The following is a 16,770-nucleotide window of genomic DNA, read 5'->3' as shown; positions in this document are numbered from 1 at the left end:
CACAAGCAGTAATGGCACTTTCAAAATACGCCCCTATTTCCGAGGCAGAACTCAAACTCGTGAGCTCCACGTTTCGATACATCGACGCTACCCTCAGACAATTTTCCCCTTTTCCCTCCTCCAGGCGACGCAGGTTATGAGCACGTTTACTACTCCACGCATGGTTGAATCTCTTTGGCTGCAGTAGAACTGTCTTCAGTGGTGAGTCCACCTTCCAATGAAGTCCCGATGATCAGCAAAGATGTGTCTGGAAAAGTTCCGGCCAGCCGGTGTGGCCGAGCGGTTCTAGGCGCTTTAAGTCTGGAACCGCTCGACCGCTACGTCGCAGGTTCGAATCCTGCCTCGGGCATGGATGTGTGTGATGTCCTTAGGTTAGTTAGGTTTAAGTAGTTCTAAGTTCTAGGGGACTGACGACCTCAGATGTTAGGTCCCATAGTGCTCAGAGCCATTTGAACCAATTTTTGAGAAGTTCCGGGCGGCGGTGGGGTATCAAGTTGACTGCGCCCGCCATACGGTCAAACGACCACGAGTGAGGTCTGGGATGCCATTTATTTTCATAGTACGACCCGTTTGGTTGTCATCCGCGGCGTTCCTACAACACAACGGTACGTCGTCGATATTCTACGCCTCATTTCGTTACTGTCATTGGCAAGCCATCTTGGGCGTACAATTCAGCAAGACAATGCCCTCCCGCAAACAGCGAGAGTTTGTACTGCTTGTCTTCCTGCTTACCAAACCCTACCCTGGCCAGCAAAGTCGCCGTATTTCTCAGCAACTGACGACGTTTGGAGGATTATGGTCAGAGCCCTTCTACCATCTCGGTATTTGCCGATCTAACGCGGCAAAGGGGAAGAATTTTGCACGATGTCCGTCTCGAGGAGATCGAACAACTCTGTCCACCAATGCCAAGGCTTGCATGAGGGCCAGAGGTGGACCAACGCGTTACTGACTTGCACAAAAAAAAGTGTTTGTATGAATTCCTAAGGGACCAAACTGCTGAGGTTAAGTGTGGAGTTATCAGCAAATGTGCGCTTGTGTAATTGTGTTAAGGACAGTGTTAAGACAGGCTGCTATGACGATTGCCGGACGGAGTGGCCGAGCGGTTCTAGGCGCTACAGTCTGGAACCGCGCGACCGCTACGGTTGCAGGTTCGAATCCTGCCTCGGGCGTGGATTTGTGTGATGTCCTTACGTTAGTTAGGGTTAAGTCGTTCTTACTTCTAGAGGACTGATGACCTCAGCAGTTAAGTCCCATAGTCCTCAGAGCCATTTGAACCATTTTCGAAGCCACAACCGTGCTACAGTGGTTTGAGAAGCATTATAGTGAACTCACGTTGACGTCTCGGCGACCAAACTCGCCTGACGTAAATCCTAAAGAACCAATCTGTGTCGCTATCGGGCACTATTACCTTGTACGCAAATCAGCTTCCCGTTATTTACGAAAATTTCATGACCTTTGCGTAGACATCTGATGCCACATACCGCCACAAACCTACCAAAAAACTTTCGGATTTCTGATACGCAGCATCAGTGACGTATTTCGTTGCAGAAAGGGATAAACAAGCTATTAAGGAGGTGGACACACAAATGTAGAACATACATAATTGATATAACAGTCTGCCTTAACACAGTCCATAAAAACAAGCTGTGCCTTCACACAATTACACTAGTGTACATTTGGTAATACATCCAACTTATTAGCTGAACTATTAAGTGTGGAGTTATCAGCAAATATGCATTACTGTCTGTGCCAAAGCACAGCTTGTTTATATGGACTGTGTTAACTGGTACTGTTATGGCAATGTTATGTTCTACATTTGTATGTCTCACATATGACGGAAGTGTATGGTTTATCCACTGATGTACAATGTTTTTTTCCTTGAAGATTATTATGACAATCGAAACCGGTACAGAATAAACATAAAATTGTATAGCTGCGGCAGAAATATGCTTTTTCTAATTGAAAAGGTTTTCTTTTGCATCTGAATCGTTCTGCAGGGAGTTAGTGAAAGTGAAGAGAGAGAGTGAGAGAGAGAGAGAGAGAGAGAGAGAGAGAGAGAGAGAGAGATTGTGTACTCACTCTTGAGCAGGGGCAGGTCGTTGATGAAGACGGCACCATCGTCCACGCTGGTGTTCTGGAACAGAAAGAAAAACCATTAATCCCGCTGTGCGGCTGCTAACGGCTTAATTCCCAGAGCAGGCGCCCTCTGACCCGTAGAGCGCGGGGGCCGAGGGGAGACTTTTCACGTCTTACAGGGTCCTGTAATAGCAGCCAAGCCTCGCGCTGCCGTCCAAATTAATCGTAATCGTCTTCTCTCCTCTCCTTAGAGAAACGCCGGCCGCGCAACATAAATTACGCACGCTTCGTGCCAGACAAGTAGGCCCTCCATTACCGTAATCATTGTTATTTACAGGGGCTACTCCACTTCCGGTGACCATTACAGGTAGTCTACGTGCGCACACCTCCCCAATTTGGTGGCCAGTTATTAAATTTCGCGGCAGAGAAAGCAGTAATCGCGACCACGTCTGTATCACTACTATACGTGCTTCGCTGCGGGATGGAGCTAGAAGCCAGCTGGAGAACAGGACATGGTTTGCGAGGAGTCGCAGTAACCGTAAAACTAGCCGCTTTGCTAGTCAGATTGTCCCTTAGTGGTCCAACTCTGTGGATCCTTTTCATGACGTACAAAATAAAACAGTCTGTTTGTAATAGGTTAAGGGGGGGTAGGACGTCAAACGGGCCGACTTGGAGCAGGAGAGGCACCACAGGACGTTTTAATTTACACTGTCTATACTTTTACAAATAAATTCACAAAACTTTGTCAGCATGACCAGGAAGGATTCAGAATTCACACTTATAGCAGCGGAAGTTCGAAAACATAACGAAATGATTTTTTTACATGTGAAATTTCATCTTTTTTTCACTTACTAATGGCAGTATTTGTTGCTACAGGTACACTTTTCTTCATAAATAAGAGAGATTCTCCTATGAATTTTGCAAAGCATACAAACCACACTTAAAGATGTATGGAACTCTGGAGTTTTCCAAATCTATTAAAAACTGTGGTAAAAATTGAGGTAATTAAGTATAAAATTTGTGTTTTTCTGAACATGAAGTTTAAAATATAACAGTTCATTCGTTTTTTCATAAATTAAATAAATTCTAGAGTTTCATACACCTGGGAGTATGTTATGTACGCTATGCAAAATTCATCGAAGATTCTATGTAAGTTATGAAGAAAAGTGTACCTATAGCAAAAAATGCAGCCATTAGTGAGTGAAAAAATGATGAAATTTCACACGTAAAAAAATTTATTTTAATATGTTTTCGAACTTCCACTGCAATGAGTGTGAATCCTGAATCATTCCTGCTGATGCTGATAAAGTTTTATGAATTTATTTGTAAAAGTATTGACACTGGAAATTAAAATGTCCTGTGATGCCTTTCTTGCTCCAAGTCGGCCCCTTTGACGTCCTACCCCCTTAAGGTTGAAACAGGTCTATTGGAAGTTTGTTATTTCCGTGCCGGCTTTGTCATCGCTGCTTGGCAGCGAGAAGTGCGGGATTTCTATCGTTAGAGTAGTTAGATAGACGCCGAGCAGAAGACACGTGGCAATTTAGTAGTAAAGTTAAGTGCACCTGCGTTTAAGTAACATGATTTATGTTTGAATATTGTGAAACGGAGGAGAAAGACTCGAGCAGTGATTTAGAATTAAATGAGATGTAATGAGAAAAGGATATGAAGAGGGGTGATGGTAACAATTTTTATTTAGTTGCATTGCAGTCGCGCGTATTTTGGAACCATTATTGAATGAGGCACCCATATAAGGAAACTTTAGGTTTTTCGCTAAATATTGAATAATTTTTACTGTACGATATCCTTCATGTCATTTATTAATTATTTGCCTAAAATTTGTGAGAGTAAGAGTTTAATATAAATGTTGCCCTTTGTCAATGTTAATGCGTGTTGTAACATGAATTTCATACAAGTAATAATACATCAGATAATTTAGAAACAGATTGTTACATAAATGTTTCACCTAATAGCATTGTCCACGTCCGCGATCTAAATCATTTTTCATTTAAAGTGCGTCTCATTCAGTGATGTGTATAACATAGTTGGCGTCTTGTCTGAAGCATTGCACTAAGCTCTCAGCAATTGTAGTTAGAAATTTGCAGCTGGCGCAAAGAGATCAGCAAGCACCGCGTTTCAAAGCAATTACGTTATGAGGTAAGGTAATTTCATTTCATGATCAGTTTGCTACGAAAATTATCAACGCACAGGAGCCATTTCATGAACAGCATTATTAGGCAGATGATTAACGCACAGCGACGACTTTGTTGAATTAAAGACATTAATAGTATAGTTCAGGTTTTAACAGCTTGCACATTTTTGGAAAGATTATAAAACAGAACCAAATTATGTTGTATTCTCGCAGGCAGATGTATTTGATTTCTCTCGCAGTAGGAATTGCACAGTCACCCAAAGCTAAACAGCAGCAAAGCTACAACCAACCTACAAAGCCAGTACGTGTTCAAAGCCAAACGAAAATAATTTATAAAAGAAACTTTCAAGGTCTGAAAAGCTTCAGAACAAAACGTTGTTTGATTTTGCTCATAGGCGTTTTTTAGCAGCTGCAGAATGTTTCAACGAGGAAAAAAAGTCAATCGTCAACTGCCCAAGAAAACCTTTATATGGTTCACTTCACCGGCTGCTACTGTTGTCATTCTCAGAACTGAAATGTCTGCAATCATCGGTAAGCTAACGTCAAAATAAGAATCTGAGGCTGGTGTCCTACAAAGGATTGGCAAAAAAAAAAAAAAAAAAAAATAAATAAATAAAATAAATCAATAAATAAATCAATAAAAAATTAAAATAAAAAAAATAAAAAAATACTTATATAAAGAAAGCAGCTTAAAAACAAATGCACAAAGATATAACAGCAGAAGTAAAACAGATTTGTTAAAACACGTGTGAACTAGTTAAGCTTGAGAGCCACTACATACCTTTACTACACAATCAATAAAATTGTATTTGCATTCGAGAGAGCTAGGATGCTAATCCCTTACTTAGAACATTATCCATCTTAAGAACTAGAGGTATCATTGTGAAGAGAGTCTTTGTAATGAATGTGTCATTTTTGCCAAGCGAGGCACCTTTCAGCCGTCTAAATTTCCAAACTGTTACTTTATTAGGCTACCAGTTTCGGCGATACATTACGCCTCTTCAGGCCCCGTGACCGACGTGTAAGAACATTCCAACCTCGGCTCCGGTCAAACCGACAGGCAGATGATGTTTGAAGTGATCGCTGTATCAAACAGAAATCTACAGACACCAGTCTTTGGATGCTGACCCCTATTTTGACCGGAACCGAGTTTGGAATGTTCCTACACGTCGGTCAGGTGGAGTGAAGATGGTGTAATATATCGCCGAAACCGGTAGCCCAATAAAATAACAGTTTGGACATTAGAGGGTTGAAAGATGTTCCATTTGACATTCCGATTCTACACTGAAGAGGCAAAGAAACTATTACACCAGCCCAATATTGTGTAGGGCCACCACGAGTAAGCAGAAGTGCCGCAACACGACTAATGTCTGCAGTAGTGCTGGAGGGAACTGAGACTATCAATCCTGCAGAGCTGTCCATAAATCTGTAAGAGTACGAGGGATTGGAGATCTCTTCTGAACAGCACGTTACAAGGCATCCCAGAAATGCTCAATAATGTTCATGTCTCGGGAGTTTGGTGGCCAGCGGAAGTGTTTAAACTCAGAAGAGTGTTCCTGGAGCAACTCTGTAGCAATTCTGATGTGTGAGGCGTCGCATTGTCCTGCTGGAATTGCCCAAGTCCGTCGGAATGCACAGTGGACATGAATGGATACAGGTGATCAGGCAGGATGCTTACGTATGTGTCACGTGTCAGACTAATTTCGAGACTTATCACGAGTCCCATATCACTCCAACTGCACACGCCCCATGCCATTACAAGGCTTCCACCAGCTAGAACAGTCCCCTGCTGACATACAGGGTCCATGGGTTCATCAGATTGTCTCCATACTCGTACACGTCCATCCGATCGACACAATTTCTAACGAGACTCGTCCGACCAGGCAACACGTTTCCAATTATCAACAGCCCAAAGTCAGTGTTGACGCTCCCAGACGAGGCTCTGAGCACTATAGGACTTAACATCTATGGTCATCAGTCCCCTATAACTTAGAACTACTTAAACCTAACTAACCTAAGGACAGCACACAACACCCAGTCATCACGAGGCAGAGAAAATCGCTGACCCCGCCGGGAATCGAACCCGGGAACCCGGGCCCAGACGAGGCGTACAGCTTTGTGTCGTGCAGTCATCAAGGGCACACGAGTGGGCGTTCGGCTCCGAAAGCCCATATCGATGATGTTTCGGTGAATGGTTCGCGCACTGACACTTGTTGATGGCCCAGCACTGAAATCTCCAGCAATTTGCAGAAGGGTTGTACTTCTGTCACATCGAACGATTCTCTTCAGTCGTCGTTGGTCCCGTTCTTGCAGAATCTTTTTTCGACCCCAGCGATGTGGGACACTTGATGTTTTACCATATTCCTGACATTCACAGTACACTCGTGAAATGGTTGTGGGGGAAAATACCCTCTTCATCGCTAACTCAGAGATTCTGTGTCCTATCGCTCCTGCGCCGGCTGTAACACAACGTTCAAACTCACTTAAATGTTGATAACCTGCCATCGTATCAGTAGTAACAGACCTAACAACTGTGCCAGACACGTGTTGTCTTATGTAGGCGGTTCCGACCGCAGCGCCGTATTCTGCCTGTTTACGTATCTCTGTATTTGGATACGCATGCCTATACCAGTTTCTTTGTCGCTTCAGTGTGTATTGGTTCTGTTATTACAGACTGAGGCGCGGTACACTAAAAAAGGCAACCGTCAATAATCCAAAGGTTCACAGTTTTCTTTTGAGCCCATGTATAGGTGCCAGCCTGCTTTTTACATCCCGTCCAGTTCTGAAATAACTTACACACACTACAGAATTAAAGCAAAGCGGCTTCTAGCCGGACGAGTACACTGGACCACCTTAGCGATTATTAAAGAACGGAAGCAAGACAACAAAAAACGATAATGCGCTTCAGCCCGACTACGATTCATTTTCCGCTAGGGAGCTTTGCGGTGCCTGTGACAGAAGAAACGCGCGCTTTCGGAGGTATGCGGAGGGGAACGGAGTGGCTCGGCGGACATCGGTATCAGTCACGGGCGCTTATGCTCGGTAATTGTCCGTCACGAGTGAGAGAGGCGCAAGAAGGGAAACCAGAGGCGGCGGAGGCGGAGGCAGTGGGGGCGACGGTGGCGGCGGGGGCGGCAGCGAGGCGTGCGGTCGCGTGCCGCCCATCTCACGGTCCGCCGAGCGTGGCGGGGGCGGTGGGGGCGGCGGGAGCGGCGCCGGCCCGTGACCGGTGGCACTCATTAGCCGGCGCCAGGCGAAGCTCACACCCGCGGGGTCACGCTACTCCCACCACCCAGAATCGGCCCACCTGCCAACCGCCTACCCCGTGGAGCGCGTAGTAGGTGCTCGCCGTAGCGTCGGCGGGTCTTCCTTCCCATTGAAACTTTCTTTCTGTTTGTATTCCGCTATCTTGCCCCTCCTTTGGTGCTTCCTCTATCCTTTGCTGATCTCTGTGTTCCTACTGCATTTATCATCTTTAATACTTCGTACCGGATTGCATTTTCTCGCTCGCAATAACACCGAGAAATCTAGAGAAATATAGGAATGCGTGGTGTCTCTTCTCTCGGACATGTCCGAAAGAATAGACAGCACGCAGAATCCGCAGCTGTGAAACGTTATATGTAAATTGAAGCTGGAGCACTGCTGTCAGCTGCAGCCGGATATTCAGCGGAATCTTCGGCAACTAGCGAAAATGTGTACCGGGCCGGGACTCGAACCCGGGATCTCCTGCTTACTAGGCAAGTGCGTAACCACTGCGCTATCCGGACACAGCGGTATTGCACCCGTACGGACTATCTGGCACGCCACACGGCCGATCCAGGCTAGAGAGCCTATATAGAGGGAGAGAGTGGCCAATGGTGATAGCGTCGCTGATTGGCTGAGAGCCGAGGACGCCATGTTTTTACCAAACTGACGCTGCCTTGATACGAGTATAAATAGATACTGTACAACTGGTTCTCTTCAACGCTTCGAACGGCAATTACATTGTACAATCATGTACAGGTTGTAATCGATAGGTATTGAAGGACATTTGCATGTTCTCTGTCGATTCTATTTACGTAAATTACCTTACAGTCACTCTGTTACTCGGATCTATGACGATACTTTTTGAACTTTACAGTAATTTTAGAGGCAACATTTTTATTTAAAGTGATTTACTGAGTGTCACTAATAATATGAATTACAAAATCATTAAGGACAGTCAAGAGGAATGCATTGTTGCTCCGCTGTTGGGTGCAAAAACCGAAGTGAAGACGGATGTATGATGCTCGTTGTAATCCGAAGGTCGTGAGCTAGAATCCTGCTCAATCCAGCTTTTCTTTAAACGTTAGTTTCTAGACTTTTAATGGTTCTTGAGTGACACGATGTTTTTTAACATGTATACGGAACCCTAAGTCTACGTACTTCTGACTGGCGACTCGCACTTGGCTCTGTAGTCTTGGCTATTCACATTCCTGTAAATTATAATTATCGTGTGGATATTCAGTTACCTATTTTGAATTACTTTCTGCTGTTTCAGTAGAGTACCCTAGTATTGATATTTTTCCCATTTTCTGTGGTACAGAGTTCCTAAAACTGTGTACAGAATGACGTGTTTTGCCAGCATAAGAAAATGTTATAAGATCGACACGCATTTAAAATGTATTATGTTGGGTCGGAAAGAGACAAGAGTTTACCAATTTCAGCGATGAATATCGGCACGGAAAAATCTGAAATAGCATCATGTACTCTGACATACATTAAGTGAATCTTCTTTTTCTTATTAATCAGTTGTCAATGTTTATATAGCATCATAAAATACAGGTGCTGAAATTCGGCAGACATACACACTGCTTCACGATACTTCCATTTGCTCACAAATTTATTAGGTCTATATAAACATAGACGAATGGCATTTGTTTTAATGATGTACCGAGTATTAAGCTAGAAGATCTGCTTTGGTCTCATGTGTCAAACACATGCCTTAATTAACTCGTGAAGTGGCTAGCTTTCTGCTTGCGTTGCAACCTAATTGCGCGTCCCGCGCACAATCTGGTAAAAACATGGCGGCCACGGGCCGATTGGCCACTCTCTCCCTATATAGGCTCTCTAATCCAGACTCCCACAGAGCCCCACCTATACGCAGTCCCTGTCCATTATACTCCCATTCGCTACCCAGAGATTCCCACAGGAGTTCGGCCGTATCTGTGGATTCGCACTGAAGAAGGTGACTCCATTGCCCAGCTAGGCTTGTGAATTATATTGTAACCCTAGCTGGGCAATGGATCCAGCTTCTGCAGTGCAAATTCACAGATAGCCTACCTCAGACCTCCTGTGGGAATCTCTGAGTAGCGAATGGGAGTATAATGGACAGGGACTGCGGATAGGTGCCGCTCGGTGGAAGTGTCGATCGGCCGTGTGGCATGCCAGATAGTCCGTGCAGTTGCGATAACGCTGTGTCCGGATGGCGCAGTGGTTATCGCACTTGTCTAGTAAGCAGGAGATCCCGGGTTCGAGTCTAGCTCCATTACACATATTCGCTCGTCTCCGCTGATTCCGCTTTACGTCCCGCTGTAGCTGACAGCAGTGATCTCCCTTCAATTTACATATGAAGTTAGACAACTACTCAAAAACAGCGAAGCACGCCGAAGACACGGTAGGATGTCAGCGTAACTTTGCACTCACACACAACGTCGACGGGCTATATAATGCTTAAATAGTGGCATCATCTACGTTAAAGTTCAGTAACAAAATATGTAATCGCTGAAACCTGATGCAAAAATGGTGACTAGAATTAAAGCTGTGGCGCGTTCCGCAATGAAGTAGTGCCCTTCATGAACACCTTGGGACGTATGTAAATTTATAGTGTTGATCAAAGCGATATCCGGAAAGAGCTTCACTCTTAATGAACGCTGCATTTCGAGAGAGAGAGGGGGAAGGGGGGGGGGGGGGTCGGCAGTATCAGAATGTGTGATGCGGAGTGACCGTGCAACAGTTCACTCACGCGCCATCCAACGCGTTACGTCTGCAAGAGGACAGACGTTGTCAGAAGAAGCTAGTTACTTACCAGGAGCCGACTTTTCGGTTTGGAATTCACATGCTGAAACCACAAAATCTTGTTGAAGTAACCCCGAAGTCCGGCCGAATTACCAAACAAATCTCATGTACAGTGAAGGAGTCTCTTCTTCTAGTTGATTCGTTCGACACACATCGTGGTAGAATTCATATCAATGCTACCCGACCTCAAGACATGATATATGCAGTCAAGGCCAACCCTGCTGGATGGACACTTTAATTTCAGCCACATTACATGGCATTTTTCGACAGTTCAAGAAGGAGTTATAGCAGATTGAAGGTCATTATCCTTTACGAATGTCCGCCCCGATACCTGAATGGTCATCGTGGAAGACTGCCGTCCTAAGGCGCCCGGGCTCGATTCGCGGCTGGGTCGGGGATTTCCTCCGCTCAGGGACTGGATGTTCTGTTGTCTTCATAATCATTTCATCCCCATCCAGCGCGCAGGTCGCCTAATGTGGCGTCGAATGTAATAGGACCTGCACCAACGCGGCCGGACCTGCCCTGTAAGGGGTCTCCCGCCAATGGCACCAAACGCTAATTTCCATTTCCCTTTACGAATATAAGCTTACTGAATCGTCTAGCGATTCATTTTCCATTGGTGATAGAGTTATGTATATTCTACAAAATTAGTCTTCTTCTACGGTCTCCTCGGTCTTCGTTTGATACTCCTGGTATAACGACTTCAGATCCGAGAAGTTCAAAACATCACTCGAACTTATTTTGGAGTTCATGGAGCGTGCCTAATGTCACGATGAACTTTGTTTCCGACACTCTATACTCTGTGGACATGTTCATCCTCATAAATTTTTGCCAAGAGCTGCTAACAAAACACTTTTCCGAACTTTGTTCAAACGTGCATGATTGTAAAACGCTGTGTCATTCACAATGGCGAATACTGTGTGGTTATTTCTAATCTACATATAGAACTCCTGCACGTAAATCAAAAGTTTTTGCGACTGCTATTGCAATTTTCCCTAACTCCCTCATTAATACGATAAAGGGCAAGAGAGTGCTCATGACGGAGTGTTCAGTTTTCGACAGAGTACGAATTAAGAGATTAAACAAAGGCTAGAAACATGCGCAAAAATAACTGTCCGGCTCAAAAATGGTTCAAATGGCTCTGAGCACTATGGGACTTAACAGCTGAGGTCATCAGTCCCCTAGAACTTAGAACTACTTAAACCTAACTAACTTAAGGACATCACACACATCCATGCCCGAGGCAGGATTCGAACCTGCGACCGTAGCGGTTGCGCGGCTGCAGACTGAAGCGCCAAGAACAGCTCGGCCACACCGGCCGGCAACTGTTCGGAAAGGTAAGGATGGAGACTACTGAAAGTGAAAAGCCGGAGGAGTGGGTTTGTCAAAATGAGATACCACAGGAAAGCGTTTTTGCTAAACATGAACAGGCACAGTAAGTGGATAAAATACCGCCTGTACAGGTGAAGGCAAGAAGTAGCAAGAGTCAGCTGGACGAGGGAGAGCTGAAACCCAACCAGAGAGAAAATATACCGCACTTTTGAGATCATAGGCGGTTGCGAAAAGGGTTTCGACGGCATTACGTTCCGAAAGGCACTGACTGATTTGGACCAGATCCGAAGCCTTCCGCAGAGAGCGGAGTGGGGGGAGATCATTTAAATAAATACACCTCTACCAAGCGGCCGAACCGCGCTGCGGACCAGAATCGCTGCTCGCGACTGTGTCATTATCTCTCATTGAGGCGGCCGTCGCAGAAACAAAAAAACCGAAAATTCACCGAGTTCCGGCGGCGAAACGCCGTGCGGTGACTCTCGCGGCAGAGGCGGACGGGCTCAAAAAGACGAAAAATAAAACGGGGTTTAACGATCGGACTGGGATCGGGAGACGGGCGCGGATTTCGGCCGACAGCGGCTGACGGCCGGATAACTCGCCACCTTGCGGTTTGTGCCGCACGTGACGTGACGAGCTGCCGACCGCAAGCGCGCGCTGTCCGAGGACCACCGGGCTATGGCGGGCGCCATGGGACTGCTGCAGCGCGGGGAAAACTCCCACCTCCTGCTGCCGAAGCAGCGCAGGCTGACTCCTAAATGAAGCGAATGTCGGTAGCTTCGATGTGAGGACCCATACTCCATTTCGTCTCCAACAGGCGTCACTGATGCGGTGAGCGATCTGCAGACGGACACGCTGCAGGGAAGAGCTTGTGTATCACTTAAGGGTCTGTGAGCAGGGAGCCTTCCCTAGCACAGGTTCGCACCCATGTTCAGAGTTCCCAACGAGCATTTCGTTCAGCCTTAGAGAGAAACGGATGTGAAATACACTGGCCGTTCGAGTGAAGCATCCAGAAGACGCGATCGGATGTCAGCACAACTTCCTATAGATATACATCATTGGTGGTTAAATTATTAGACTTGCAATTCTCTGTGACAGACAGAACGACTGCCAGAGCGCGTTTGAGTTACTCGTGTTGCCGGGTATGTTAGGGTATAGAAGAAGCCTGAACGAGTCACATTGTAAGTAGGCTGTTTAGGTATAAGTAGGCTGTTTAGGTTTTTTATTTGGTAACATCACATACCGCTCTGTATGAAAATCACCGACTGTGCTGCGTGCAGTCTGCGGCAGGTTGGCATTGTTGGAATATTTGCCATTGTAGTGTTGGCAGTTGGGTGTGACCAGCGCGTAGCGTTGCGCAGTTGGAGGTGAGCCGCCAGCAGTAGTGGATGTGGGGAGAGAGATGGCAGAATTTTAAGAGCGGACGATCTGGACTTGTGTCCGCCAGAAAGAGTAAATTTGTAATACTGGATATCATGAACTGATATATATATATAATGACTTTTGAACACTATTAAGGTAAATACATTGTTTGTTCTCTATCAAAATCTTTCATTTGCTAACTATGCCTGTCAGTAGTTAGTGCCTTCAGTAGTTAGAATCTTTTATTTAGCTGGCAGTAGTGGCGCTCGCTGTATTGCAGTAGTTCGAATAACGAAGATTTTTGTGAGGTAAGTGATTCGTGAAAGATATAAGTTAATGTTAGTCAGGACCATTCTTTTGTAGGGATTATTGAAAGTCAGATTGCGTTGCGCAAAAAATATTGTGTGTCAGTTTAGTATTGATCAGAATAAGTAAAGAGAGAAATGGCTATGCACGTTCAGTTTTGCTCAGCTGTTTGAAAATCAAATGACGTAAGAGGTTTACCAGCACAGTAATTCATTAATTTTTCGAAGGGGAGGTTTCAAGATATTAAGTAATCACTGTGGATGACATGGAGACGTTACGTACTTGTGTAAGACAGCCTTATCAGCACCTGACACTTTGAAAGGGGTCCCATTATAGCTCTCCATTTGGCCAGCTGGTCGAATCGTGCAATTTTCTGATTTCTGGAGAATTTCGGTGTGACAATGGTACATAAAAAGATAGGAGACGAGATACTTGCAGAAGTAAAGCTGTGAGGACGGGGCGTCAGTCGTGCTTGGGTAGCTCAGTTGGTAGAGCAATTGCCTGCGGAAGGCAAAGATCCTGAGTTCGAGTCTCGGTCCGGCACACAGTTTTAATCTGCCAGGAAGTTTCATATCAGCGCACACACCGCTGTAGAGTGAAAATCTCATTCTGGAAACATCCTCCAGGCTGTGGCTAAGCCATGTTTCCGCAATATCCTTTCTTTCAGGAGTATTAGTTCTGCAAGTTTCGCAAGAGAGCTTCTGTAAAGTTTGGAAGGTAGGAGACGAGATACTGCCAGAAGTGAAGCTGTGAGGACGTGGCGTGAGTCCTGCTTGGGTAGCTCAGATGGTAGAGCACTTGCCCGCGAAAGGCAAAGGTCCCGAGTTCGAGTCTCGGTCCAGCACACAGTTTTAATATGCCAGGAAGTTTCAATGGTACATAAATTAAATGGTGGACATGGTGGGCAGCAATCTGTGTTTGTTTGTTGATAGTGCTGTGGTAAATGTCGCGTGACTAGCGCCTCCCGTCGGGTAGACCGTTCGCCGGGTGCAAGTCTTTCGATTTGACGCCACTTCTGCGACTTGCGCGTCAATGGGGATGATGAAATGATGATGATTAGGACAACACAACACCCAGTCCCTGAGCGGAGAAAATCTCCGACCCAGCCGGGAATCGAACCCGGGCCCTTAGGATTGACATTCTGTCGCGCTGACGACTTTTTTTTTTTTTTTAATCTCATTTTGTTCGTTTTCGTTCATTGTATCTGCTCTCGGCGGAGGTCGAAAGACACCCGTTTCAGTTCATTGTTGATCCATTAACTCAGTTTTTTTTTTTATTACAGAGGGCAGCTTTCCCTCTGACCGAACACGCTGAGATACCGTGCCGGCATCACTCAGCTACCGGGGGCGGACAGTGCTGTGGTGTAAGGCAAGATATCGAAATTGAGTGACTGTTATAAGATACAAGAAGACTTAGACAAAATTTGTACTTGGTATGACGAATGACAGCTAGTTCTTAACGTGGAAGCATGTAAGTTAATGCGGATAAGTAGGCCGTTAACACCACAACGTAAACAATTTTCTTTGGAGTGGTGCTACGAATGGGAAGCATAGACTCCCGGTGAATGGCGCCCACCGTTCGGACACAGTATTAGTAGCGTCCTCCTTAACACAGTGAAGTCGTTTAAATATCTGCGCGTAATGAAGTGGAACGAACATGTGAGAACTGTGGTACCGAAGACGAATGGTCGTCTTCGGTTTATTGGGAGAATTTTAGGAAAGTGTGGTTCACATGTAAAGGAGACCGCGTATAGGACGCTGGTGCGACCTATTCTTGAGTACTGCTCTAGAGTTTGGGATCCGTACCAGGTGGGATTGAGGGAGGACATCGAGGCAGTTCAGAGGCGGGTTGCTAGATTTGTTACCCGCAGGTTCGAACAACAGGGAAGCGTTACTGAGATGTTTCCGGAACTCAAATGGGAATGGAGGGTAGACTATATTCTTATCGAGGAACACTATTCAGAAAATTTAGAGAACCGGCATTTGAAGCTGACTGGCGTACGATTCTATTGCTGACGGCCTACACTGAGCGTAAGAACAACGAAGATATAGGAGAAATTAGGGCTTATACAGAGCCATACAGACAGTCTTATTTCCCTCGCTGTATTTGCGAGTGGATCAGGAGAAGGAATGCAAAATGGAAATGAGCGTTTGGCGTCATTAGCCGGGAGGCCCCTGCGTGGCAGGTCCGGCCGCCTTGGTGCAGGTATTATTACATTCGACGCCACATTGGGCGACCTGCGCGCCGGATGGGGATGAAATGATGATGAAGACAACACAACACCCAGTCACTGAGCGGAGGAAATCCCCGACCAAGCCGGGAATCGAACCCGGGCCCGTACGACGGCAATCCGTCGCACTGACCACTCAGCTATCGGGGCGGACGGGGGAGGGAATGACTTGCAGTGATACATGGCACTCTCCACCACACACAGTACTGTAGCTTGCGGAGTATCTATGTAAATGACGGCAGGCATACTCGTCGAAGATCTGCTCGAATACGCCTGATCGCCGCAAAGCAGCATCTCCGTATTGTACCGCAGGCACAAGCACCAGGAAGGCATCCTCGTCAAAGTTTTGGTCGACCAAGTCCGATCGCCACAAAGGAGACCCACTGTGTCGTTCACCAAGCACCTCGTAGCCCTTCACGTCTATTCCTGTCACCCGAGAACGAGCAGTGGACTCCCTCAACATTCTGTCTCCTTCCGCAGCATTGCTATGCGTACGCTACTGCGAACTCCACAACATAAACAGTTTTCTTTGGTGCTACGACCGAGGAGCACAGAGTGCCGATGAATGGCGTCTCACCGTGTTCACCCATGAATCGCGGTTCTTCACTATCCTGCATCGTTAAGGAAGAACTTGTAGTATCTCTAGACGGGATCAGAGCGCAAAGCAAAATTGGGAACATAATTTTTGGCGGGACTCCACGCTGAAAAGCTTCATCTGGAGACATAAAAAAATTCTTTTTTTAATATTAAATCTTTAATCCGTCAATTCTTGTAAATTGATGGAGCACTGTTGACAGATAAAGACTATGCTGCCACACAAAATTAACTGTTTTTTGTTCTTTTTTTTTTTTTTTAATCTGCTTATACGAAAGGTAACGTGGAGACTACTCCACTTGCGAGGCGTGCTGTTCACGGCGGGAAGCGGGAACTGCGAAGAACAGGGGGAGGAGTGTATAATAGGGGCGACAAACATTCTCAAAAAGCGATTCGGCGCGCTGCCATCCTGACAAACTCGTATTACATTTCAATGGAGCTCGCGGGATGTGATGAATATAATATTGGCCGTAGCGGTGAATGTGGGACACTGCGTGCCCGGCATTAGTGGGGAGGGTGTGACGTCGCCTTACAAAGGGCCCCGCCACTCCAGGGGTGTGATGACAGCTCCGTTTATTATCGCGGTTTGTTATTAGCGGCAGGGGGAGGCGGCCCGGCCACAATGCACGCGACACTCGACAGAAGGGAAAAGAAACAGGCCGCTCCCCGGGACTTCCCCCTTCTGGCG

General features: G+C 46.0%; 1 protein-coding gene and 1 non-coding gene across 2 annotated transcripts in view; both read right to left on the bottom strand.

Annotated features, from left to right (window-relative positions):
* Positions 1-16,770, bottom strand: part of LOC124619521 (transcription factor AP-2-beta) — a 336,149-nt gene that overhangs the window by 193,136 nt on the left and 126,243 nt on the right. The window contains exon 3 of the mRNA XM_047145969.1: positions 2,080-2,134. Within this exon, the coding sequence (XP_047001925.1) occupies positions 2,080-2,134 (55 nt within the window). The remainder of the gene's footprint in view (positions 1-2,079; positions 2,135-16,770) is intronic.
* Trnat-agu lies at positions 7,920-7,992 on the bottom strand. Its single transcript has one exon. It is a non-coding gene; the product is annotated as a tRNA-Thr (tRNA).

Source organism: Schistocerca americana, chromosome 6, assembly GCF_021461395.2.
Source record: "Schistocerca americana isolate TAMUIC-IGC-003095 chromosome 6, iqSchAmer2.1, whole genome shotgun sequence".
NCBI classification, from domain to species: domain Eukaryota; kingdom Metazoa; phylum Arthropoda; class Insecta; order Orthoptera; family Acrididae; genus Schistocerca; species Schistocerca americana.
The sequence above is the reverse complement of the archived record's forward strand: the minus strand, read 5'-3'. Positions and strand labels throughout refer to the sequence as shown.